The sequence below is a fragment of the Oncorhynchus tshawytscha genome, unplaced genomic scaffold (assembly GCF_018296145.1).
Source record: "Oncorhynchus tshawytscha isolate Ot180627B unplaced genomic scaffold, Otsh_v2.0 Un_contig_4370_pilon_pilon, whole genome shotgun sequence".
NCBI lineage: Eukaryota > Metazoa > Chordata > Actinopteri > Salmoniformes > Salmonidae > Oncorhynchus > Oncorhynchus tshawytscha.
Genome location: NW_024609726.1, coordinates 287,972 through 315,735, shown reverse-complemented (window position 1 = coordinate 315,735; position 27,764 = coordinate 287,972). Strand labels below are relative to the sequence as shown.

At 43.8% G+C, this 27,764-nt stretch overlaps 1 protein-coding gene across 6 annotated transcripts; it reads left to right on the top strand.

Moving 5' to 3' along the window:
* Positions 1-141: 141 nt before the first annotated feature.
* LOC112241581 (CD9 antigen-like) lies at positions 142-27,764 on the top strand. Of its 6 annotated transcripts, none has more exons than XM_042317300.1 (9): positions 9,644-9,791; positions 9,827-10,308; positions 20,127-20,229; positions 22,119-22,216; positions 22,968-23,042; positions 24,591-24,692; positions 24,892-24,981; positions 26,922-27,005; positions 27,232-27,764. In XM_042317300.1, the coding sequence occupies exons 2-9, from the start codon at positions 10,243-10,245 to the stop codon at positions 27,295-27,297; spliced, it is 684 nt and encodes a 227-aa protein (XP_042173234.1). In that variant the 5' UTR covers positions 9,644-9,791; positions 9,827-10,242; the 3' UTR covers positions 27,298-27,764. The 6 variants fall into 6 exon arrangements, with proteins under 6 accessions (XP_042173236.1, XP_042173231.1, XP_042173235.1 ...); XM_042317298.1 differs by having other exon boundaries at positions 9,651-9,752; positions 9,792-10,308; XM_042317299.1 differs by having other exon boundaries at positions 9,695-9,717; positions 9,792-10,308.

Here is a 27,764-nt window from a genome sequence, read left to right as displayed (position 1 = left end):
TATATTGACAATAACAAACCTAAAGAAAGAAAGAATGAAAGAGAAAGAAAGAGAAGGAGAGAAAGAAAAAAGTGGCAGACAATTTGTGTCTGAGGTGGGAGTGCTGTGCGCCTCTATATAGGCACCACCACGCACAGCACACAGACAGCAGAGACAAAGGGGGCTGAGGACTTCATCAACTTCCATTCGCCCAACTGACCGGAATCAACAACGTTATCACACAGCTTTTCTAACAGTATTATAGACGTCTACATCTCTTCATCTGACAGACGGACCATGGCGCTACTGACGGGAGGAGAGACTTGCGTCAAATATCTGTTGTTCGTCTTCAACTTCGTCTCCTGGGTGAGTCTCACTCAATGCAACTCTGGGTCTGGCGACGAATATGTAGCGAGGGCCAGCCGACTAGAGCATACAGGTCGCAGTGGTGGGTGGTATAAGGTGCTTTTGTAACAAAACGGATGGCACTGTGATAAACTGCATCCAGTTTGCTGAGTAGAGTATTGGAAGCTATTTTGTAGATGACATCGCCAAAGTCGAGGATCGGTAGGATAGTCAGTTTTACTAGGGTAAGTTTGGCGGCGTGAGTGAAGGAGGCTTTGTTGCGGAATAGAAAGCCGATTCTAGATTTGATTTTAGATTGGAGATGTTTGATATGAGTCTGGAAGGAGAGTTTACAGTCTAGCCAGACACCTAGGTATTTATAGATGTCCACATATTCTAGGTCGGAACCATCCAGGGTGGTGATGCTAGTCTGGGCGTGCAGGGTGCAGGCAGCGAACGGTTGAAAAGCATGCATTTGGTTTTACTAGCGTCTAAGAGCAGTTGGAGGCCACGGAAGGAGTGTTATATGGCATTGAAGCTCGTTTGGAGGTTAGATAGCACAGTGTCCAATGACGGGCCGGAAGTATACAGAATGGTGTCGTCTGCGTAGAGGTGGATCAGGGAATCGCAAGAGCAAGAACATCATTGATATATACAGAGAACAGAGTCGGTCCAAGAATTGAACCCTGTGGCACCCCCATAGAGACTGCCAGAGGATCGGACAGCATGCCCTCAGATTTGACACACTGAACTCTGTCTGCAAAGTAGTTGGTGAACCAGGCAAGGCAGTCATCAGAAAAACCGAGGCTACTGAGTCTGCCGATAAGAATATGGTGATTGACAGAGCCGAAAGCCTTGGCAAGGTCGATGAAGACGGCTGCACAGTACTGTCTTTTATTGATGGCGGTTATGATATCGTTTAGGACCTTGAGGGTGGCTGACGTGCACCCGTGACCGGCTCGGAAACCAGATTGCACAGCGGAGAAGGTACGATGGGATTCGTGATGGTCAGTTATATGTTTGTTGACTTGGCTTTCGAAGACCTTAGATAGGCAGGGCAGGATGGATATAGGTCTGTAACAGTTTGGGTCCAGGGTGTCTCCCCCTTTGAAGAGGGGGATGACCGCGGCAGCTTTCCAATCCTTGGGGATCTCAGACGATATGAAGGAGAGGTTGAACAGGCTGGTAATAGGGGTTGCGACAATGGCGGCGGATAGTTTCAGAAATAGAGGGTCCAGATTGTCTAGCCCAGCTGATTTGTACGGGTCCAGGTTTTGCAGCTCTTTCAGAACATCTGCTATCTGGATTTGGGTAAAGGGGAAGCTGGGGATGCTTGGGCGAGTAGCTGCGGGGGGGCCGGAGCTGTTGGCCGAGGTTGGAGTAGCCAGGAGGAAGGCTTGGCCAGCCGTTGAGAAATGCTTGTTGAAGTTTTTGATTATCACGGATTTATCGGTGGTGACCGTGTTACCTAGCCTCAGTGCAGTGGGCAGCTGGGAGGAGGTGCTCTTGTTCTCCATGGACTTTACAGTGTCCCAGAACTTTTTGGAGTTAGAGCTACAGGATACAAATTTCTGCTTGAAAAAGCTGGCCTTTGCTTTCCTGACTGACTGCGTGTATTGGTTCCTGACTTCCCTGAACAGTTGCATATCGCGGGGACTATTCGATGCTATTGCAGTCTTTATCTTGGATTGATGCTAAAGTAACTATAGCCTCAAGTCTGCACGCTGTGGTCGTCGGCTCCTGGGAACTCTTCTTAATCTTTATCTTGGATTGATGCTAAAGTAACTATAGCCTCAACTCTGCACGCTGTGGTCGTGGGCTCCTGGCTCTGACCTCACTGTCTTCATCGGTCAATCAGATTAGCCTAGCGTCCTGTTTATAAAATGGGCTGGAATGGATGCTGTTGGTGTTCCACTGACTGCAATGATTGTTGATTTAATCAGGCTAAACCCTTCAACGTGGCATTAAGAAGGAATAATACTAACATGACTATACATGAGTATAGAGGACGTTACCATAGTAACATGACTATACATGAGTATAGAGGACCATAGTAACATGGCTATACATGAATATAGAGGACGTTACCATAGTAACATGAGTATAGAGGACGTTACCATAGTAACATGACTATACATGAGTATAGAGGACCATAGTAACATGACTATACATGAGTATAGAGGACGTTACCATAGTAACATGACAATACATGAGTATAGAGGACGTTACCATAGTAACATGACTATACATGAGTATAGAGGACCATAGTAACATGACTATACATGAGTATAGAGGACCATAGTAACATGACTATACATGAGTATAGAGGACGTTACCATAGTAACATGACTATACATGAGTATAGAGGACCATAGTAACATGAGTATACATGAGTATAGAGGACGTTACCATAGTAACATGACTATACATGAGTATAGAGGACCATAGTAACATGACTATACATGAGTATAGAGGACGTTACCATAGTAACATGACAATACATGAGTATAGAGGACGTTACCATAGTAACATGACTATACATGAGTATAGAGGACCATAGTAACATGACTATACATGAGTAGAGAGGACGGTACCATAGTAACATAGTAACTAGTCTAAAGAAGGACAGTTTTGTTGCTTCTTTAATCAGAACAACATTTTTCAGCTGTTCCAACATAATTGCAAAAGGGTTTTCTCAGGATCAATTAGCCTTTTAAAATGATAAACTTGGATTAGCTAACACAACGTGCCATTGGAACAAAGGAGTGATGGTTGCTGATAATGGGCCTCTGTACGCCTATGTAGATATTCCATTAAAAATCTGCCGTTTCCAGCTACAATAGTCATTTACAACATTAACAATGTCTACACTGTATTTCTGATCAATTTGATGTTATTTTAATGGAACAAAAATTTGATTTACAAATCAGTCTGCCAGTCCTTTTGACAGTCTATTTACTACAAATCAGTCTGCTAGTCCTTTTGACAGTCTATTTACTACAAATCGTCTGCAAGTCCTCTTGACAGTCTATATACTACAAATCAGTCTGCCAGTCCTCTTGACAGTCTATTTACTACAAATCAGTCTGCCAGTCCTTTTGACAGTCTATTTACTACAAATCAGTCTGCCAGTCCTTTTGACAGTCTATTTACTACAAATCAGTCTGCCAGTCCTTTTGACAGTCTATTTACTACAAATCGTCTGCAAGTCCTCTTGACAGTCTATATACTACAAATCAGTCTGCCAGTCCTCTTGACAGTCTATTTACTACAAATCAGTCTGCCAGTCCTTTTGACAGTCTATTTACTACAAATCAGTCTGCCAGTCCTGGCGACAGTCTATTTACTACAAATCAGTCTGCCAGTCCTCTTGACAGTATTTTAATCTGAAGGAGGTTTTAAGTGACTGATATGCATCAGAAAGATATTGGGAAGTTCAGACGACTCAGGCTGTCATGTTGTCTGATCTTCTGTGTATTGAAGAAGGTCATCAGGCTGTCATGTTGTGTGACCTTCTGGGAAGAAAAGAGGATGGTCATCAGGCTATCATGTAGTGTGACCTTCTGGGTAGAAAATAGGAAGGTCATCAGGCTATCATGTAGTGTGACCTTCTGGGTAGAAAATAGGAAGGTCATCAGGCTATCATGTAGTGTGACCTTCTGGGTAGAAAATAGGAAGGTCATCAGGCTATCATGTAGTGTGACCTTCTGGGTAGAAAAGAGGAAGGTCATCAGGCTATCATGTAGTGTGACCTTCTGGGTAGAAAAGAGGAAGGTCATCAGGCTATCATGTAGTGTGACCTTCTGGGTAGAAAAGAACAACAGCCCTAGTTTGGGAAACTGCTTTATGACAAAGAAGTGAAAGTGTATTGATTTCTTCCTCTGACTTTCTCACGTCTCCTGTTCTTCTGTTCCTCCTGTGGGTGGAGAACAGAGAGAAAGAGGGGCAAATAGAAACAGAGAGATTGGAGAAAAAGGAGAGAGAGAGAGAGAGGCTGGTGGCGGGGACACAAAGACATTGTTGTTGATTCTCCAGAGTCCTGAGGGAGAACAGAGCTTCAGTTACACACACACCCCTAGAGGTCAACAGTGTGTGTGTGTGTGTGTGTGTGTGTGTGTGTGTGTGTGTGTGTGTGTGTGTGTGTGTGTGTGTGTGTGTGTGTGTGTGTGTGTGTGTGTGTGTGTGTGTGTGTGATCATTGATGCTACCCTGGTAAACTTGTCACCACCAAGGGGGGAACAAACAGAAAACAACACCCAGCCATGATGTTTCCGTATCTAATCATTGTTATCTTCCATGTCATGTTTACCTAACATGTTGTTATGGAGACCTTCCTGCTAACCTGGTGTTGTGGAGAGGTCTTCAATAGAGACCTTCCTGCTAACCTGTTGTTATGGAGAGGTCTTCACTGGAGACCTTCCTGCTAACCTGTTGTTATGGAGAGGTCTTCAATGGAGACCTTCCTGCTAACCTGTTGTTATGGAGAGGTCTTCAATGGAGACCTTCCTGCTAACCTGTTGTTATGGAGAGGTCTTCAATGGAGACCTTCCTGCTAACCTGTTGTTATGGAGAGGTCTTCAATGGAGACCTTCCTGCTAACCCGTTGTTATGGAGAGGTCTTCAATGGAGACCTTCCTGCTAACCTGTTGTTATGGAGAGGTCTTCAATGGAGACCTTCCTGCTAACCTGTTGTTATGGAGAGGTCTTCAATGGTGAGTGTCCCCCAAGACATTAAGCTCATCTACCGAGCTCATGTACAAAGCAGCACACGTTTACTGAGTGACTGATTCAAAACAGTAAAATAACCAGACAAATACATTTGCAGACATATTAGATGTGTTTACCATCACAAGAGGAAAATAGTGATGTTTAGCCCTGCTAATCACTATGACAACACCACAGTGTCTGTTTCCAATGTTTAAACTAGCCCTGCTAATCACTATGACAACACCACAGTGTCTGTTTCCAATGTTTAAACTAGCCCTGCTAATCACTATGACAACACCACAGTGTCTGTTTCCAATGTTTAAACTAGCCCTGCTAATCATAATGACAACACCACAGTGTCTGTTTCCAATGTTTAAACTAGCCCTGCTAATCAGAATGATAACACCACAGTGTCTGTTTCCAATGTTTAAACTAGCCCTGCTAATCACTATGACAACACAAGCACTGAAAATTTCCCACTGAATATTTCACAAACACGCTGACTGTTCAAAAGGACTGGCATATTGGTGTCTGTCCGACGATGTGAGCACCAAGCCAGTCCGTTTGTCTGACAGTCAGTGGGACAGCAGCAGCTCCATGGTAACCATCAACATTTGGATTTCCCTCCATGACGTCCATGTTCTGTCTCTATTCATATCCATGGTAACCATGTTCTCCACTGTTTCTATTCATATCCATGGTAACCATGTTCTCCACTGTTATATTCATATCCATGGTAACCATGTTCTCCACTGTCTCTATTCATATCCATGGTAACCATGTTCTCCACTGTCTCTATTCATATCCATGGTAACCATGTTCTCCACTGTTTCTATTCATATCCCTGGTACCCATGTTCTCCACTGTCTCTATTCATATCCATGGTAACCATGTTCTCCACTGTCTTTATTAATATATATGGTAACCATGTTCTCCACTGTCTCTATTCATATCCATGGTAACCATGTTCTCCACTGTCTCTATTCATATCCATGGTAACCATGTTCTCCACTGTCTCTATTCATATCCATGGTAACCATGTTCTCCACTGTCTCTATTCATATCCATGGTAACCATGTTCTCTACTGTCTCTATTCACATCGATGGTAACCATGTTCTCCACTGTCTCTATTCATATCCATGGTAACCATGTTCTCCACTGTCTCTATTCATATCCATGGTAACCATGTTCTGTCACTATTCATATCCATGGTAACCATGTTCTCCACTGTCTCTATTCATATCCATGGTAACCATGTTCTCCACTGTCTCTATTAACATCCATGATAACCATGTTCTCCACTGTCTCTATTCATATCCATGGTAACCATGTTCTCCACTGTCTCTATTCATATCCATGGTAACCATGTTCTCCACTGTCTCTATTCATATCCATGGTAACCATGTTCTCTACTGTCTCTATTCATATCCATGGTAACCATGTTCTTCCATGTTCTGTCACTATTCATATCCATGGTAACCATGTTCTCCACTGTCACTATTCATATCCATGGTAACCATGTTCTCCACTGTCTCTATTCATATCCATGGTAACCATGTTCTCCACTGTCACTATTCATATCCATGGTAACCATGTTCTCCACTGTCTCTATTCATATCCATGGTAACCATGTTCTCCACTGTCTCTATTCATATCCATGATAACCATGTTCTCCACTGTCTCTATTCATATCCATGGTAACCATGTTCTCCACTGTCTCTATTCATATCCATGGTAACCATGTTCTCCACTGTCTCTATTCATATCCATGGTAACCATGTTCTCCACTGTCTCTATTCATATCCATGGTAACCATGTTCTCCACTGTCTCTATTCATATCCATGGTAACCATGTTCTCCACTGTCTCTATTCATATCCATGGTAACCATGTTCTCTACTGTCTCTATTCATATCCATGGTAACCATGTTCTTCCATGTTCTGTCACTATTCATATCCATGGTAACCATGTTCTCCACTGTCTCTATTCATATCCATGGTAACCATGTTCTCCACTGTCTCTATTCATATCCATGGTAACCATGTTCTCCACTGTCTCTATTCATATCCATGGTAACCATGTTCTCCACTGTCTCTATTCATATCCCTGGTAACCATGTTCTCCACTGTCTCTATTCATATCCATGGTAACCATGTTCTCCACTGTCTCTATTCATATCCATGGTAACCATGTTCTCCACTGTCTCTATTCATATCCATGGTAACCATGTTCTCCACTGTCTCTATTCATATCCATGGTAACCATGTTCTCCACTGTCTCTATTCACATCCATGGTAACCATGTTCTCCACTGTCTCTTCTGAAAAGGTTATTATCATGTAATTTGCTTGTTGTGGTGGTAATGACACAATACTTAGAGACGACTGTATTTTGTGTAAAAGAAAAGTTACAAATGGCTTATTCACATCCAATATGTATATCTTTTCCATTTATTTGACTCTTTTTTAAACAGGTGCATTAAATATTTTCTAATTAAGATGACTTTTGTAAGTGCAATTGTCACGTTCTGACCTTAGTTCCTTTGTTTTGTCTTTGTGTTAGTATGGTCAGGGCGTGAGTTGGGGTGGGCAGTCTGTTTGTTTTTCTAGGTTGTTATATTTCTATGTGTTGGGCCTGGTATGGTTCTCAATCAGAGGCAGGTGTCGTTCGTTGTCTCTGATTGAGAATCATACTTAGGCAGCCTGTTTTCCACATTTTGGTTGTGGGTGTTTATTTTCTGTTCTGTGTTTTGTTGCACCGTTCAGGACTGTTCGTTTGTCGTGTTTTGTTTCAGTGTTCATTAAACCCGTTTTAATATGAACACTTACCACGCTGCATCTTGGTCCTCCTCTCTTTCTCCCGACGACGATCCTTACAGCAATACGTAGCAGAATGTCAAAAGTCTGGGTGTGAGACAGGACAAAAAACTGTGTAAAACAATGAAATACAGTCACTCAATGCTTTAGAAAATAACATTTAAAAAACATATTGAAAGATATAAAAACAAGTTGAGGATTATTTTAGTCTTAATGGATGTGAAATGAAAAAATCCAAATGAACTTAAAATCAGGTTTTCTAGAGCAGGGCTGGAACAAAAACCTGCACATCCAGTAGTAATCTCCAGGAGGCTTAGCTACCTCTATTATCATGTGGCTGGCAGAACAGAGAACTATTGGAGTCAACAAGCTCCTCCTCCGCCTCATCATCACCATAACTGGTACATCTGACCTGCAGTGTTATATTTCCACCACTAGATGGAGACACTCTACACAGTCTGATGATCTGATCCTATAGAAATGGCCTGGTCCAATAGAAACAAGGCCTTCATCTCTATGTGATGGTCTGGTCCAATAGAAACAAGGCCTTCATCTCTATGTGATGGTCTGGTCCAATAGAAACAAGGCCTTCATCTCTATGTGATGGTCTGGTCCAATAGAAACAAGGCCTTCATCTCCATGTGATGGTCTGGTGCAATAGACTACAGCCGGTTCTACCATTTCACAATAGCTATTACTTCTAAACAAAATACCTTTTTGGGTAGATTCTTGTTGTTTGGTTGACTGTTTGAACAGTCATTGAGATTATATTTGGTCATCAATGCAACATAGACTACTTGGATGAATAGCCTACAGTGCATTCTAGGACCAAAAGGCTTCTCCACAGTTTTTACCCCCATAAGACTCCTGAACAGTTCATCAAATGGATACCCAGACTATCTGCATTCACTTTCTTATTTACTGTTGTTTTTATTTCTATACTTATCTATTGTTCACCTAATACCTTTTTATTTCTATACTTATCCATTGTTCACCTAATACCTTTTTATTTCTATACTTATCTATTGTTCACCTAATACCTTTTTATTTCTATACTTATCCATTGTTCACCTAATTGTTCACTTTGTTTACTTAAAAATTGCACAGTTGGTTAGAGCCAGACTCAGACTCCTTGACTTTTTGACTCCTTAACTTTTTCCACATTTTGGTACGTTACAGCCTTATTCTAAAATGGATTAAGTCGAAGACCAAACAAACACGTAACAAAACACAGGGTAGAAACCCAAAACAAAAGAGTGAGGAGCACCTCGAATAAATAACACAAGCGCACAATGACTAACACATGGGACGACACCCATAATCATCTGCGCAATCCACAAGGGCACGAAGGCAAAACACAGCACAGGTACTCACACGCACCAACGGACATAGTAACAATAATCAACAGCCCAGTGGAAACCAAAGGGCACACTTATACAAGTACTAATCAGTGGGAATAGGAGACAGGTGTGTGTAATGAAAGTTCTGGAAGGATCCGTGACAATAAGGCTGTAACGTAACAAAATGTGGAAAAGGTCAAGGGGTCTGAATACTTTCCGAAGGCACTGTGTATAGTCTATAGATCAGATCAAGGAACCAAGCAAAATCCTGCCCCCACGGCTGAGGAAGGAATGCTATGTCTCCATTTTCAGGTAGTAAAAACGGTATGTTGAATGCAGGTACGAGGAAAAACAACATTGCAACACTCAGAATCTTGCGTCTGCGTAGAGCTTGTTGTAAGCTTTAGCCGAGCCCCTCCCTTCCTGCTTGACTGACTTACTAACAAAGAACAAGTGAGGTTGGAGGGTGTGGCTCAGGAATTCTCCACAGACCTCTCTCCTTCGTGTTCTTTCACAGGTTTCTTTCCGCAGGTTTAACTCTGACTAGACTTCTCTGGGAACCGCAGGTTTAACTCTGTGTGACTCGACTTCTCTGGGAACCGCAGGTTTAACTCTGACTAGACTTCTCTGGGAACCGCAGGTTTAACTCTGACTAGACTTCTCTGGGAACCGCAGGTTTAACTCTGACTAGACTTCTCTGGGAACCGCAGGTTTAACTCTGACTAGACTTCTCTGGGAACCGCAGGTTTAACTCTGACTAGACTTCTCTGGGAACCGCAGGTTTAACTCTGACTAGACTTGTCTGGGAGCCGTCGGTTTAACTCTGACTAGACTTGTCTGGGAACCGCAGGTTTAACTCTGACTAGACTTCTCTGGGAACCGTAGGTTTAACTCTGACTAGACTTCTCTGGGAACCGCAGGTTTAACTCTGACTAGACTTCTCTGGGAACCGCAGGTTTAACTCTGACTAGACTTCTCTGGGAGCCGTCGGTTTAACTCTGACTAGACTTGTCTGGGATATTTCTCTCCACCACCAAACGTGTGCTGTATTTTAGCATGGGAGTCGTAGGAGGAATCAAATGCATCAAATATCTGATGTTCATGTTCAACTTCCTCTTCTGGGTAAGTGCTCTGAGATATCGAACTTCTGTCTACTGAGTCTACTCTTACCTGAGCCTGGGTGGCAGGTAGCCTACTGGTTAGAGCATTGAGCCAGTAACTGAAAGGTTGCTTGCTCGAATCCCCATCTGTTGTTCTGCACCTGAACAAGGCAGTTAACCCACTGTTCCTCGGTAGGCTGTCATTGTAAATCAGAATTTCGTCACAACTTCCTTGCCTAGTTAAAAAAATGACCCTCTCTCTTTTGTCACATTCTCTCTTCTCTTTTACAATGTTATCAGCATTTTGGTGGTCAGATGTTTGTTGGCCATAGTGAGAAAAGAGAATGATTAACACTGAGAAGCTAAATCAGACTGGATGAGTGTCTGGTTGTTTCCCTTGGTTGGTAAGGTATCCCTGAGATACACTCTGTTTGACTGTGTGTGATATATCATCCAGGTCTTATGTTATTATATATATATATATTTTTTTTTATAAAGACAGCAATACAAACATTGACATTCATTGTACTGTTGAATGGGATGTCCAGTTTAGAGGACAGAACTAAACCGAACTCACACATACACAAAATAAAACTAAATCCTATTAGGTGGTACATGTATAAGAAGACAGCATCTAGTCATTACAAGCAGTGTAGTTAAACCCAAAATAAATATTGAGTGGAGTACAGCACAGAGTAGCAGCAGATCGTCAACCCAGTTATGAAGTGGGACTGGACCATTTATCCAGTATCGGCTGCCATATTTTGTAAAACAGACTTCTATTGGAGGTATTGTATCGAATCTTTTCATATGTAATACATTCCCTAAATCCCGTAACGACATTTCAAAGGTAGGTACAGTCTCCAATTTCCAAAATTGCAATATGAGCCTCTTGGCTAATAGAGTACAAAGAGAGACAGCCTTCCCTTCCTGGTTATTCCCATCAACTGTACCAAACAGAGCGGTCAATGGGTCTGGGGCTAGAACTCTATCGAAGGCTTTAGATAAGTCATCAAAAATGAGAGCCCAGTAAGCCTGTAACTTAGGACATGTCCAAAATAAGTGGGTCAACGTCCCCTCCTCCTGCTTGCACCTCTCACACAGTGGTGAGGTGTCCAGGAATATTTCATGCAGTTTTACTTTTGAGTAACGTAACCTGTGTATCACCTTAAACTGTACATGGTTGAGTCTGGCATTCACTGAACTGTGGTTTATATTCCTGAGAGCTTCTACCCAGTCCTCATCTGAGAGCTTTTACCCAGTCCTCATCTGAGAGCTTCTACCCAGTCCTCATCTGAGAGCTTTTACCCAGTCCTCATCTGAGAGCTTCTACCCAGTCCTCATCTGAGAGCTTCTACCCAGTCCTCATCTGAGAGCTTCTACCCAGTCCTCATCTGAGAGCTTCTACCCAGTCCTCATCTGAGAGCTTCTACCCAGTCCTCATCTGAGAGCTTCTACCCAGTCCTCATCTCAGAGCTTCTACCCAGTCCTCATCTGAGAGCTTCTACACAGTCCTCATCTGAGAGCTTCTACCCAGTCCTCATCTGAGAGCTTCTACCCAGTCCTCATCTCAGAGCTTCTACCCAGTCCTCTTCTCAGAGCTTCTACCCAGTCCTCATCTGAGAGCTTCTACCCAGTCCTCATCTCAGAGCTTCTACCCAGTCCTCATCTGAGAGCTTCTACACAGTCCTCATCTCAGAGCTTCTACCCAGTCCTCATCTCAGAGCTTCTACCCAGTCCTCATCTGAGAGCTTCTACACAGTCCTCATCTCAGAGCTTCTACCCAGTCCTCATCTCAGAGCTTCTACCCAGTCCTCATCTGAGAGCTTCTACACAGTCCTCATCTGAGAGCTTCTACCCAGTCCTCATCTCAGAGCTTCTACCCAGTCCTCATCTCAGAGCTTCTACCCAGTCCTCAACTGAGAGCTTCTACCCAGTCCTCATCTGAGAGCTTCTACCCAGTCCTCATCTGAGATTTCTGAACCAAGTTCTTGTTCCCAAGCCCTTTTAATAGTGTCTGTGGATACCTCTATGTGGGCCTGTAGCACATCATACAGTCTAGAGACCGACCCTTTTAATAGTGTCTGTGGATACCTCTATGTAGGTCTGTAGCACATCATACAGTCTAGAGACCGACCCTTTTGAATGGGGTTCGATAAGGATCAAGCTATCTAATGTAGGACTATTTGGCTTACTGCCACACTGTGGGATTTGTGTCCTTAAGAAATTCCTGATTTGGAGGTATGTGAAATAATGTGTTGTTGGCATGTTGAACTTTCCCTGTAATTGTTGAACTGAAGCTAACTGACCATCTATGTATAGATTACCAATTGTTGTGAGCCCCTTTTCCCTCTACTGTGAAAACACCACACCATCCAATGCAGGGTGGAAAGCATGATTCAGACAAATTGGGCTGTCAATGTAAACAGTGGGTATGTTAAGAAAATACCTCATCTGTTTCCAGATCATAAGAGTAAGACAAATGACTGGATTAGAGTCATACGTGTCTTTTTCCACATATTCTGGACTATTAACAAGTGCAGGGAGTGAGGAATGTTGACAGGAGGCTTGCTCAATCAAAAGCCACGAAGGCATATAATTCTGACGGATCCCAGGTAAACTTTCCCTCCAGAAAGACAATGTTCGGATTAGCAGCCCAATAATACAGTTTGAAGTGAGGAAGGCCAAAGCCCCCCCTCTATCTTGTACTTGCATAAATGCTTCTTTGAAATTCTGGCTGCCTTGTTATATACAGTATAAATTTACCAAGGTTATTGGTTTCGAATTCAGTATACAAGCCACAATAACATACCGACCATTTGGATCTGAAATGGAGGTTGAGTAAACAAAAGGAATGTTTTTCCTTATCAGGATTGCTTCCCCTCTCGCTTTTGCATCAAAGTTATACGGGTATATCTGACCGATCCAGCCGACTCGTCGCTTGGCCTGAGCCGAGCGTTTGATGAGCTTCTTGAAGTGATTTATTTTATTTTATTTATTTTTATTTCACCTTTATTTAACCACGTAGGCTAGTTGAGAACAAGTCCTAATTTTCAACTGTGACCTGGCCAAAATAAAGCATAGCAATTCGACACATACAACAACACAGAGTTACACATGGAATAAACAGACATACTATCAATAATACATTAGAAAAAGTATATATAGTGTGTGTGCAAATGAGGTAGGATAAGGGAGGTAAGGCAATAAACAGGCCATGGTGGCGAAGTAATTACAATATAGCAATTAAACACTGGAATGGTAGATGTGCAGAAGATGAATGTGCAAGTAGAGATACTGGGGTGCAAAGGAGCAAGATAAATAAATTAATAAAGTATGGGGATGAGGTAGATATATGGGCTGTTTACAGATGGGCTATGTACAGGTGCAGTGATCTGTGAGCTACTCTGACAGCTGGTGCTTAATGTGAGGGAGATATGAGTCTCCAGCTTCAGTGATTTTTGCAGTTCGTTCCAGTCATTGGCAGCAGAGAACTGGAAGGAAAGGCGACCAAAGGAGGAATTGGCTTTGGGGGTGACCAGTGAGATATACCTGCTGGAATGCGTACTACGGGTGGGTGCTGCTATGGTGACCAGTGAGCTGAGATAAGGCGGGGCTTTACCTAGCAGAGACTTGTAGATAATCTGTAGCCAGTGGGTTTGGTGACGAGTATGAAGCGAGGGCCAACCAACGAGAGCATACAGGTCGCAGTGGTGGGTAGTGTATGGGGCTTTGGTGACAAAACGGATGGCACTGTGTAACCTGCTTGGAATAGAGGAATTGGTTTTATGCATTACCACAAGGGATATGTTTAGTTTACCTAAAATACAGCACCCTGTCCAATGTGCTGGTAGGTAGAGACGGGCTTGATCACCACAGATCCAATAATGATCAGTAAATGTTGCCGAGCCAAATTGATGAGGAGAACGATCGTCAGTTTCAGCATCAATAATGGTGTGTCCCACCCTCAGTCTAATGGGGTGTGTCCCACCCTCAGTCTAATGGGGTATCCAGAGCTGCATGTTCCCTTCTTCCAGCTTCATCCTATTGGGAAAACACTATAATTGACACATGTTGACATTCCCAGATAGGATTCATTCAATTGTAGTATGGAAATATTGCTTGGGTTGTGACAATGACAGGTCCTGAATGGGGTTCGCCGGGGTTGGATCAGGACAGGTTCTGAATGGGGTTCGCCGGGGTTGGATCAGGACAGGTTCTGAATGGGGTTCGCCGGGGCTGGATCAGGACAGGTTCTGAATGGGGTTCGCCGGGGCTGGATCAGGACAGGTTCTGAATGAGGTCCGCCGGGGTTGGATTTGAATAGGTTCTGGTACACGGGATCTAGGTTCTAAGATAATTCTACTGCACCAATGTGAACAATAAAATCCCACTCGTAAATATTTTGTTATTTTGTATTTATCCCTCCAGTGTTCTACCTAGTGAGGGTTGACCCTCTGTGTTCTCATGGGATAAGAGCCCTTCTAGTGCACATAGAGTGTCATTAATGCATTTATCCCTCAGTGTTCTACCTAGTGAGGGTTGACCCCCTGTGTTCTCATGGGATAAGAGCCCTTCTAGTGCACATAGAGTGTCATTAATGCTGACCTCTACTGAATACTGTAAGAATGGGGAGATCGCTGAATGTGGAAACAAGCTACATACATAACAGGAGGTATTTCCTAACATCGGTTCAGTCTTTACTGTACAGTTAAGCAGTGACCACCAAGTGTTTCCCTCGGGATTCCTACTGTGATGCTCATCCAGTGGATGCATTGACCTTCTGCTTCTTCCCGTACTGGAGCGGTTATTGTTTGCTGGACTCCTGTCCTGAGTCTGCCAGTAGATGATATCAGTACAGTATTATATGAGATAAGTATGTAAACCAAGTGGCATAGGTGGCTAGTGATACATGTATTACATAAGGATGCAGTCGATGATATAGAGTACAGTATCAACGTATGCATATGAGATGAACAATGTAGGGTAAGTAACATTATATAAGGTAGCATTGTTTAAAGTTGGCTCGAGCTGGAGTGGCTGATAATTAAGTCTCGCCATGGGACTGAACGGTCATGGCGTGGATCCAAGTAGACCTCTCAGCTACACGAACAGCAGTGGGAGTAATCAGCATCACCTGGTATGGTCCAGTCCACCTCTGCTGGTTCCAATGCTCATGTCTTTCACCGCCAGCCAGTCACCTGGTTGCAGTTTGTGCAGGATCCCCACCAGTGGCTGGGGTAGAGCCGCTTTCACTCTGGGGAAAATTGCCTTCAGAACATTGTTTAGAGCAGTACAATAACTTCATCGTCACAGCCCATAAGTGTCAACTTGTTCTGTGGGAAGGGGGAATTGATCATCCTCATTGGTCTACCTGTCAGAACCTCATGAGGAGCCAATCCAGTGGTTCTGTGGGGAGGGGGAATTGATCATCCTCATTGGTCTACCTGTCAGAACCTCATGAGGAGCCAATCCAGTGGTTCTGTGGGGCCGCCCTGTCGTGGATATTTCCTTAATTACCAAATGATGAGAAATCACACACCAGTCAGAGTTATGCTTAATCTTCACCTTTAATAATAATTAAGTTTTGCAAAGCATTTTGACTTTCAACAGTTCAGTATCTCTAATGAAAAGTTGAGAGTGGCCAACATAATGGCAAATGGGTTCCTTTATAGCACAGATCCACCCCCCTAGACAACATGACAAACCACAGGTCTTAGGAACTTACACAAAGAAAGACTTTACTTCAGAGAGGAGTATCCCCTAGCCAGACAGAGTGGGCTATAAATTATCCTTCAGTTTGGTCTCCTAAACAAAGCTCTTATCTCATTCTTGGTACAAAATGGTACCAAGACATTACCCCCACCCAATGATATATATCAATTGTCATTTTAGACACTCCCATCCCAAATACAACCAATTCTGGACAAGCTCACGGAGAGGAAAGTGAGCCGCTAGGTCAAGATAGGGGCAACGAGAGAGGGAACATAGAATGTTTCCAGACACTGCCTTCCCCCTCTCCCCGATGGGAAAAGTAGGGAGTGACTGGCAAACAGACATTGTGGAGCCAAGAGATAATTGGTTCCCCCTCAATCATCCCTTCACATGGTTTAAAATATATGTTTACACATGACGACAAGCTTGACCTTTCCCCTTTCTGCGGCCCAAGTAACTGAACCCTGACAGAGAAAGGATAACTGCAAATGGCCACCACTATAGTACAACAAGATACATTCTGATGAGAAGTAACTCACAAGCATATAATGAAAATAAAACATCCTATCTATGTTACCCAACTAATTCTGATTAATCCCCAACAGCCCTCACATGTACATCAGAGCCAGGGGCATCACAGTGACCCAGGAAAGCCCTGTCTCTGCAATAAGCTTCACATTCTTAGATGTTAAGGTCTAATTAGCGCGTTCATTTAAACCGCCAGATTGCGGCTTATAGCTACAATGGGTCCTGAGGTCTATCTGCAGAATCTCAGACAAGTTCTGTATCACCAGGTTTACAAAGTGGGAGCCATTGTCGCTGGTTAATTTAGATGGTAACCCCCACCTTGGGATGATCTCCCTAAGGAGATTCTTGGCCACTGCCATAGCAGTGGGATGTCGACATGGGAAAGCCTCTACCCACTTGGAGAAGGCATCCACTATCACCAGACAATATTTGTAACCCTGACAAGGAGAGAGTTCAATAAAATCCATCATTATGTGTTCAAATGGTCCTTCAGGGGTCGGATGAGCCGACAGTGGCATGGGAATCCCTCTTCCCATGTTGATAGTCATACAAATCACACATTTTGCACAAAATTGTTCAGCAAACACAGAAAACCCAGGTGCAAAACAAAATGTATTTACAAAATCAACAACTCCCCCCTTTGACACATAATCCCTTCCATGTGACAACTTAGCTAAGTAGGGGAAACATGAACGTGGTAAGACTGGTAGCCCAGCCAGAGTTTCTGCACCTGGTCATATGTACATAGTCATTTCCACTTCCTCAACTCAACAGGAACCACAGATGATTGCAAGTCAGAGATATCAGTGAGAGAGAAGAGGTTATGATCAGGAAGTTAAACCATCTGTAACACAGGGGCCTCCACGGACACAGCTGCAGCCTTAGCTGCCAAGTCAGCCATAGCATTACCTTTGGAGACAGGGTCGGAAGAGTTAGCATGAGCAAGGCACTTACAAACAGCACCTTCAGAAGGGAGCCAAATAGCCTCTAGTAAGTTATCAACACGTTTTGAATGAGAGATTGTCCAGAGGAGAGGTCAGGAAGCAACGCTGTTTCCACAGAGTACCAAAATCATGTACCACACCTAAGGCATATCTGCTATCTGTATAGATGGTAGCAGACTGGCCTTTAGCTAATATGCCAGCTCTAGTGAGTGCAAAGAGTTCTGCTGCTTGGGCAGAAAGGTGGCAGGGTAATTTAGCACTTTCCAGTGTGGTTGAGGCAGTAGTAACCGCATACGCAACCAATGGTTCTCCTTTCTCAGCCATCTACAAACAGTTCCACATGTGTGTTTAGCAAAGGGACATCAGTTAAATCCCACCTTGGTTTAGAGACAAGCTCCACCAGGGCAGCACAGTCGTGCGGCTCTCCATCGTCCACAGTGCACCTCTTCAGGGTCACATGAGACATTGTCAGAAGAACATTCTGATAATGCAGCAGTAGAGCTGGTGTTAGATGGCCGTCATTCTGATAATGGAGCTGGTGTTAGATGGGCCGTCTTTGCCTGTGAAATAAGAGCATGAACTGCATGAGGCACGTGTACAGTGAGTTCACACATGACAACAATGTCTGCACAAGCCATCACAGCTGCAATAGCTGCAGCCACAGCTCTCAAACAACAAACCAGACCTCTGGCCACACTGTCCAGCTGTTTGGAATAATACCCAACAGGACACTGCTTTCCTCCATGCTCCGGTGTTAAAACAGATGACATAAAACCATTTCTCACAAACAAAGCAGTTAAAAGGTTTACACTGGTCAGGGAGCCCCACACAGGGAGAAGTAGTCATGAGTTGTTCCAGTCTGGTCAGAGCAGTCAGTCCCTCTGGTGTCCACTTCATTTTGCCCTCATAGCCATTTTGTGGCCATAATAAATAAGGTCAGAAAGCGGCTGCACCACCTCAGCATAGTCAGGTAACCACGCCCTACAATACCCTGCCATACCAGTCAATGACATCAGCTGTGGGACGGAGAGAATAGCCTGTATCCTCTCTGTACCCAGCTGCCTGCCATTGGGAGTGATGTCATGACCCAGATACTTCACTGTCTGGGAAACCAACTGTCAAATTTCAAATTAAATTTATTTATATAGCCCTTCGTACATCAACTGTAACTTCTTCTTTGAAACTTTGTGGACAGAAATATCAACAGACCCGCAGTATCAGTTTCACAAGATTCCATTGAGCTGGAGCACAACAACAAATGATCCACATACTGAACCAGAATGCTGATTCATCATTTATACTATTATGTCTATATTATTATATTTCCATATTAAAATATTACTTTTGTATTATTATATTACCATATTATTATATTACTATTACATTATTATATTTCTATATTATTATATTACTATTATATTATTATATTATATTACTATTATATTATTATATTACTATTATATTACTATTACATTATTATATTTCTATATTATTATATTACTATAATATTATATTATTATATTACCATTATATTATTATATTATTAATATATTACTATATTATATTACTATTATATTATTATATTTCCATATTATTAATTACTATTATATTACCATTATATATTATTATTATATTACTATTATATTATTATATTTCCATATTATTAATTACTATTATATTATTATATTTCTATATAATTATGTATATAATATTATATTACTATATTACTATTATATTTCTATATTATTACATTACTATTATATCATTGTACTCTTATATTATTATATGTCTATATTATTATATTATTATATTACTATGTAACTATATTACTATTATATTATTATATGTCTTACATTATTATATTACTTTATGTTATTATATTATATTACTATATTATTATATTACTGTTATATTATTATATTACTTTATATTATTATATTACTATATTATTATATTACTGTTATATTATTATATTACTTTATGTTATTATATTACTATTATATTATTATATTATATTACTATATTATTATATTACTGTTATATTATATTACTTTATATTATTATATTATATTACTATATTATTATATAACTGTTATATTATTATATTACTATTATATTATTATATTACTATATTATTATATTACTATATTACTGTTATATTATTATATTACTTTATATTATTATATTATATTACTATATTATTATATTACTTTATATTATTATATTACTATTATATTATTATATTACTATATTATTATATTACTGTTATATTATTATATTACTATTATATTATTATATTACTTTATATTACTATATTATTATATTACTATTATATTATTATATTACTATATTACTATTATATTACTATTATATTATTATATTACTGTTATATTATTATATTACTTTATATTATTATATTACAATTATATTATTATATTACTATTATATTATATTACTATATTATTATATTACTGTTATATTATTATATTACCATTATATTATAATGGATGTAGCAGCCTGAAACCAGTTTTCTAGAAAGTGGCTGGGGGGGGGGAGTAGTCGAGGATAAGTGCCTGCTGGGTATCATTCCCAAAATCTGAACTGTTCTTTACACTGTTTCTAACATATGTGTGTGTGGGTGTGCATGTGTCAGTTGGCAGGAACAGGAGTGTTGGCCGTAGGGCTGTGGCTGCGTTTTGACTCTCGGACTGAGGGACTGTTCAGTGGAGAGGACTCTCCTTCTGTCTTCTTCACCGGTAAGACTGAGCTCTCACCCCTAACCCCTATACCTTAAATCCAACTTCTCACCCCTAACCATAACCCCTACACCATAAAATATCTCCTCTCAGCTAGTGGTATCATCATGTCTGTTAGAAACTCTAAGGTCCACAAATAGGTTTCTAACACACACAAACACACACACTTCATTCTCTACACAGGGTCAGGGGTCAGGGGTCAGGGTCAGGGGTCAGGGACAGAGTCAGGGGTCAGGGACAGAGTCAGGGGTCAAGGACAGGGTAAGGGGTCAGGGACAGGGTAAGGGCTCAGGGACAGTGTCAGGGGTTAGGGACAGCGTCAGGGGTCAGGGACAGAGTCAGGGACAGGGGTCAGGGACAGGGGTCAGGGACAGGGTAAGGGGTCAGGGACAGAGTCAGGGACAGGGAAAGGGGTCAGGGACAGAGTCAGGGGTCAGGGACAGAGTCAGGGGTCAGGGACAGAGTCAGGGGTCAGGGACAGAGTCAGGGGTCAGGGACAGAGTCAGGGACAGGGGTCAGGGCCAGAGTCAGGGGTCAGGGACAGAGTCAGGGACAGGGGTCAGGGACAGGGTAAGGGGTCAGGGACGGAGTCAGGGACAGGGAAAGGGGTCAGGGACAGAGTCAGGGGTCAGGGACAGAGTCAGGGGTCAGGGACAGAGTCAGGGGTCAGGGACAGAGTCAGAGACAGGGGTCAGGGACAGAGTCAGGGACAGGGGTCAGGGACAGAGTCAGGGACAGGGGTCAGGGACAGGGTAAGGGGTCAGGGACAGCATTGTTTCTGTCCTTTTGTTTCCCGTTTTCTCTGAAGAACTGTCACAGAAAGATGTTCCTTCTTTCTTGCTTGCTTTCCTGCATTCTTTCTTTCTTTCTATATATAACTGCTGTCCAGTGGGTGAGACCTAATAGGGTGGAGGGTGTATCATCATGTCTCCAGAGGGCTGCTATATCACCAGGGTTACAGAGGGCTGCTATGTCACCAGGGTTACAGAGGGCTGCTATGTCACCAGGGTTACAGAGGGCTGCTATGTCACCAGGGTTACAGAGGGCTGCTATATCACCAGGGTTACAGAGGGCTGCTATGTCACCAGGGTTACAGAGGGCTGCTATGTCACCAGGGTTACAGAGGGCTGCTATGTCACCAGGGTTACAGAGGGCTGCTATGTCACCAGGGTTACAGAGGGCTGCTATGTCACCAGGGTTACAGAGGGCTGCTATGTCACCAGGGTTAGAGAGGGCTGCTATGTCACCAGGGTTACAGAGGGCTGCTATGTCACCAGGGTTACAGAGGGCTGCTATGTCACCAGGATTAGAGAGGGCTGCTATGTCACCAGGGTTACAGAGGGCTGCTATGTGTGCATGGTGTGTATTCATGGTGTGTGTGTATGGTGTGTGTGCATGGTGTGTGTGCATGGTGTGTGTGCATGGTGTGTGTGTATGGTGTGTGTGCATGGTGTGTATTCATGGTGTGTGTGGTGTGGTGTGTGTGTGCATGGTGTGTGTGTGTGTGTGGTGTGTGTGTGTATGGTGTGTGTGCATGGTGTGTATTCATGGTGTGTGTGCATGGTGTGTGTGCATGGTGTGTGTGCATGGTGTGTGTGTATGGTGTGTGTGTATGGTGTGTGTGCATGGTGTGTATTCATGGTGTGTGTGGTGTGTGTGTGTGTGTGTGTGCATGGTGTGTGTGTGTATGGTGTGTGTGTGTATGGTGTGTGTGTGCATGGTGTGTGTGTGTGTGCATGGTGTGTGTATGTATGGTGTGTGTATGGTGTGTGTGTATGGTGTGTGTGTGGTGTGTGTGTGTGTGTATGGTGTGTGTATGGTGTGTGTATGGTGTGTGTGTGTATGGTGTGTGTGTGTGTGTGTGTGTGTATGGTGTGTGTGGTCCACAGGTGTGTATATTCTGATCGCTGCGGGGGCGCTGATGATGGTTGTTGGGTTCCTGGGCTGCTGTGGAGCCATTAAGGAATCCCCCTGTATGCTCGGACTGGTGAGGATCAATGATGATGGTGATCATAGAATACAATGATAACACACTTTTCATTGCAAGGCCTCACACCCTGTCTGTCTCTCGTTCTCCCCCTGTCTGTCTCTCTCCCTACCCCCTGTCTGTCTCTCTCCCTACCCCCTGTCTGTCTCTCTCCCCACCCCCTGTCTGTCTCTCGTTCTCCCCTGTCTGTCTCTCTCCCTACCCCCTGTCTGTCTCTCTCCCTACCCCTGTCTGTCTCTCTCCCCACCCCCTGTCTGTCTCTCGTTCTCCCCCTGTCTGTCTCTCTCCCCCTCCCCTCTCTGTCTCTCTCCCCGCCCCCTGTCTGTCTCTCTCCCCGCCCCCTGTCTGTCTCTCGTTCTCCCCCTGTCTGTCTGTCTCTCTCCCCACCTCCTGTCTGTCTCTCTCCCCCCCTGCCCCCTGGTTTCTCCCCCCCCTGTCTGTCTCTCTCCCCCTCCCCTCTCTGTCTCTCTCCCCCTCCCCTCTCTGTCTCTCTCCCCGCCCCCTGTCTGTCTCTCTCCCCACCCCTCTCTGTCTCTCTCACCGCCCCCTGGTTTCTCCCCCTGTCTGTCTCTCTCCCCCTCCCCTCTCTGTTTCTCTCCCCCTCCCCTCTCTGTCTCTCTCCCCGCCCCTGTCTGTCTCTCTCCCCCTCCCCTCTCTGTCTCTCTCCCCGCCCCTGTCTGTCTCTCTCCCCCTCCCCTCTCTGTCTCTCTCCCCCCCTCTCCCCTGTCTGTCTCTCTCCCCACCTCTCCAGTTCTTCTTCTTCCTGTTGTTGATCTTTGGGGTGGAGGTAGCAGCAGGGATCTGGGGGCTCTCCAATAAAGATACGGTAACACACTCAGAGGCTGTTTCACTGTTTGTTGTTCTTACTGTGGACAGACCATCAGACCATCTATTACAGCTCAATACAAAACCTTAGCATCTCTCCATTCTCATGTCTCTCCTCTCCTCCTGTCTGTCTCCCCCTCCCCTCTCTGTCTCTCTTCTCTCCCCCCTGTCTGTCTCTCCCTTCCCTCTCTGTCTCTCCTCTCCTCCTGTCTGTCTCCCCCTCCCCTCTCTGTCTCTCCTCTCCTCCTGTCTGTCTCCCCCCCCTCTCTGTCTCTCCTCCTGTCTGTCTCTCCCTTCCCTCTCTGTCTCTCCTCTCCTCCTGTCTGTCTCCCCCTCCCCTCTCTGTCTCTCCTCTCCTCCTGTCTGTCTCCCCTCCCCTCTCTGTCTCTCTTCTCTCCCCCTGTCTGTCTCTCCCTTCCCTCTGTCTCTCCTCTCCCCACCCCGTCTGTCTCCCCCTTCCCTCTCTGTCTCTCCCCACCCCATGTCTGTCTCCCCCTTCTCCCTCTCTGTCTCTCCTCTCCTCCTGTCTGTCTCCCCCTCCCCTCTCTGTCTCTCTTCTCTCCCCCCTGTCTGTCTCCCCCTTCCCTCTCTGTCTCTCCTCTCCCCACCCCCTGTCTGTCTCCCCCTTCCCTTCCCTCTCTGTCTCTCCCCACCCCATGTCTGTCTCCCCCTTCCCTCTCTGTCTCTCCTCTCCCCACCCCCTGTCTGTCTCCCCATTCCCTCTCTGTGTCTCTCCCCACCCCATGTCTGTCTCCCCCTCCCCTCTCTATCTCCCCCTTCCCTCTCTGTCTCTCTTCTCTCCCCCCTGTCTGTCTCCCCCTCTCCTCTCTGTCTCTCTTCTCTCCTCCTGTCTGTCTCCCCTCCCCTCTCTGTCTCTCTTCTCTCCCCCTGTCTGTCTCTCTTCTCTCCTCCTGTCTGTCTCCCCCTCCCCTCTCTGTCTCTCCCCACCCCCTGTCTGTCTCCCCCTTCCCTCTCTGTCTCTCCCCACCCCATGTCTGTCTCCCCCTTCCCTCTCTGTCTCTCCCCACCCCCTGTCTGTCTCCCCCTCCCCTCTCTGTCTCTGTCTCTCCCCTGTCTGTCTCCCCTTCCCTCTCCGTCTCTCCTCTCCCCACCCCTGTCTGTCTCCCCCTTCCCTCTCTGTCTCTCCCCACCCGCTGTCTGTCTCCCCCTTCCCTCTCTGTCTCTCCCCACCCCATGTCTGTCTCCCCTTCCCTCTCTGTCTCTCCCCTGTCTGTCTCCCCCTTCCCTCTCTGTCTCTCCTCTCCCCACCCCCTTTCTGTCTCCCCTTCCCTCTCTGTCTCTCCCCACCCCATGTCTGTCTCCCGCTTCCCTCTCTGTCTCTCCTCTCCCCGCCCCCTGTCTGTCTCCCCCTTCCCTCTCTGTCTCTCCCCACCCCATGTCTGTCTCCCCCTTCCCTCTCTGTCTCTCCCCACCCCATGTCTGTCTCCCCCTTCCCTCTCTGTCTCTCCCCACCTCCTGTCTGTCTCCCCCTTCCCTGTCTGTCTCTCCCCTCCGGCGTCCCTTGTCTCCCCCATCTGTCTCTGTCTAGGTGGTGGAAGACATCACAGAGTTCTACAAGCAGACTTACAATAACTACATGAACACCAAGCAGGAGGCCCTGAAGGAGACATTACGCCTCATACACTTTGGAGTGAGTACACACACACACACACACACACACACACACACACACACACACACGCACACAACTCCAACATAACAGTCCAGTGTCTGTCTTGTCTGTCTGTCTGTACACACACACATAACTCTAACATAACAGTCCAGGGTCTGTCTGTCTGTCAAGTGTACAGTGGAACTAAAATTGTGTTGCCTGTGTTTCCCTGGGGCAGCTGAACTGCTGCGGCGTGACAGGCACGATAATTGACAGCGCCAGGGAGACCTGCCCAAAGAAGGAAGGACTGGAGGCTCTGATTACCACGGTAACAAACATAACCCCTGCCGCAACAACTATTTGAGTGACGAGCTATTATATTATAGGGTAGAAGTGTATATTACAGGGTAGAGGTGTATATTATAGGGTAGAAGTGTATATTACAGGGTAGAGGTGTATATTATAGGGTAGAGGTGTATTTTACAGGGTAGAGGTGTATATTATAGGGTAGAAGTGTATATTACAGGGTAGAAGTGTATATTATAGGGTAGAGGTGTATATTATAGGGTAGAGGTGTATATTATAGGGTAGAAGTGTATATTACAGGGTAGAAGTGTATATTATAGGGTAGAGGTGTATATTACAGGGTAGAAGTGTATATTATAGGGTAGAGGTGTATATTACAGGGTAGAAGTGTATATTATAGGGTAGAGGTGTATATTATAGGGTAGAGGTGTATTTTACAGGGTAGAAGTGTATATTATAGGGTAGAGGTGTATATTACAGGGTAGAAGTGTATATTATAGGGTAGAGGTGTATATTATAGGGTAGAAGTGTATATTATAGGGTAGAGGTGTATATTACAGGGTAGAAGTGTATATTATAGGGTAGAGGTGTATATTATAGGGTTGAGGTGTATATTATAGGGTAGAGGTGTATATTACAGGGTAGAGGTGTATATTATAGGGTTGAGGTGTATATTATAGGGTAGAGGTGTATATTATAGGGTAGAGGTGTATATTATAGGGTAGAGGTGTATATTACAGGGTAGATTGTGTATATTACAGGGTAGAGGTGTGTATATTACAGGGTTGAGGTGTATATTACAGGGTAGAGGTGTATATTATAGGGTAGACATGTATATTATAGGGTAGAGGTGTATATTATAGGGTAGAGGTGTATATTATAGGGTAGAGGTGTATATTACAGGGTAGAGGTGTATATTATAGGGTAGAGGTGTATATTATAGGGTAGAGGTGTATATTATAGGGTAGAGGTGTATATTATAGGGTAGAGGTGTATATTACAGGGTAGAGGTGTATATTATAGGGTAGAGGTGTATATTATAGGGTAGAGGTGTATATTATAGGGTAGACATGTATATTATAGGGTAGAGGTGTATATTATAGGGTAGAGGTGTATATTACAGGGTAGAGGTGTATATTATAGGGTAGAGGTGTATATTATAGGGTAGAGGTGTATATTATAGGGTAGAGGTGTATATTACAGGGTAGAGGTGTATATTATAGGGTAGACGTGTATATTATAGGGTAGAGGTGTATATTATAGGGTAGACATGTATATTATAGGGTAGAGGTGTATATTATAGGGTAGATGTGTATATTATAGGGTAGACATGTATATTATAGGGTAGAGGTGTATATTATAGGGTAGAGGTGTATATTACAGGGTAGAGGTGTATATTACAGGGTAGAGGTGTATATTACAGGGTAGAGGTGTATATTACAGGGTAGAAGTGTATATTATAGGGTAGAGGTGTATATTATAGGGTAGAGGTGTATATTATAGGGTTGAGGTGTATATTACAGGGTAGAGGTATATATTATAGGGTAGACATGTATATTATAAGGTAGAGGTGTATATTATAGGGTAGAGGTGTATATTACAGGGTAGAGGTGTATATTATAGGGTAGAGGTGTATATTATAGGGTAGAGGTGTATATTATAGGGTAGACATGTATATTATAGGGTAGAGGTGTATATTATAGGTATATTATAGGGTAGAGGTGTATATTATAGGGTAGAGGTGTATATTATAGGGTAGACATGTATATTATAGGGTAGAGGTGTATATTATAGGGTAGAGGTGTATATTACAGGGTAGAGGTGTATATTATAGGGTAGAGGTATATATTATAGGGTAGAGGTGTATATTATAGGGTAGAGGTATATATTACAGGGTAGAGGTGTATATTACAGGGTAAAAGAGTTGTAGCAGTGTGTAATCTCAGTGTGTTGTTCTGTCAGAGTTGCCCAGCGGCCATTGACGAGGTGTTCAACTCTAAACTCCATATCATTGGAGGAGTGGGCATCGGAATTGGAGTCCTCATGGTGAGAACAGCCAATCAACTCTCTCCTCTCCTGTCTCGCTCACTCCTCTCTTTTCTATCCGTCCTCCACTCCTCTCCTTCACACCTCTCTTTTCTCTCTCTCCTTCACTCCTCTCTCCTCTCCTTCCTCTCTCTCCTCCACCCCTCTCCCTCTCTCCTCTTCCTCTCCTCCTCTGTCCCCTCCTTCCTCTTGTCCTCTAATGATATGTAGTTTCTCTTCTGTCCAGATCTTTGGGATGATCTTCAGCATGCTGCTGTGCTGTGCCATCAGGAGGTCCCGTGACATCATGTAGACTCAGACTCTGCCATTCCGTGCACTTAACTTATCTGTGTGTCTGTCCTCAATAGATGTTAAATGCTCACTAGGTTTGTACTGCCATTCGAGTTAGTTGTCAGTTTTAGGCTGGCAGCCAACCAGCCAGCCAGCCAGCCAGTCAGTCAGGCTCTACCCTGGATGGAAACTCAGTCTCCTGTGAATGTGTGGAGCTGTGCTGAGGTTTCTGGCTGTGTAACAATGTAATCAGTGTATCGTTTCATCACTGTAGAAGCAAAACGCCTTCAAATCTGCCAGAATTTAATCTGTTGTATGTGCTTTAAAAACCTGACTATGTTTCTCCTCATATTGCCTGTTTGTTCAGCTACATGGACTGTAATAACTTTATGGCAGAGTACAGATTTTATAAACATTTTTATTGCAACTATTTTGATGTACAAAGATGTGTATTTCTTTGAATTGCCAAATAAAAGGACTTAATATGGA

What these genes read in the sequence shown, in the direction of transcription:
- LOC112241581 (XM_042317297.1), top strand. Translation starts at nt 277, where the DNA reads ATGGCGCTACTGACGGGAGGAGAGACTTGCGTCAAATATCTGTTGTTC. An exon ending in TACGCCTCATACACTTTGGA is followed by an intron (nt 24,693 to 24,891) that starts GTGAGTACACAC and finishes TCCCTGGGGCAG; the next exon opens with CTGAACTGCTGCGGCGTGAC. An exon ending in TGGAGGCTCTGATTACCACG is followed by an intron (nt 24,982 to 26,921) that starts GTAACAAACATA and finishes TTGTTCTGTCAG; the next exon opens with AGTTGCCCAGCGGCCATTGA.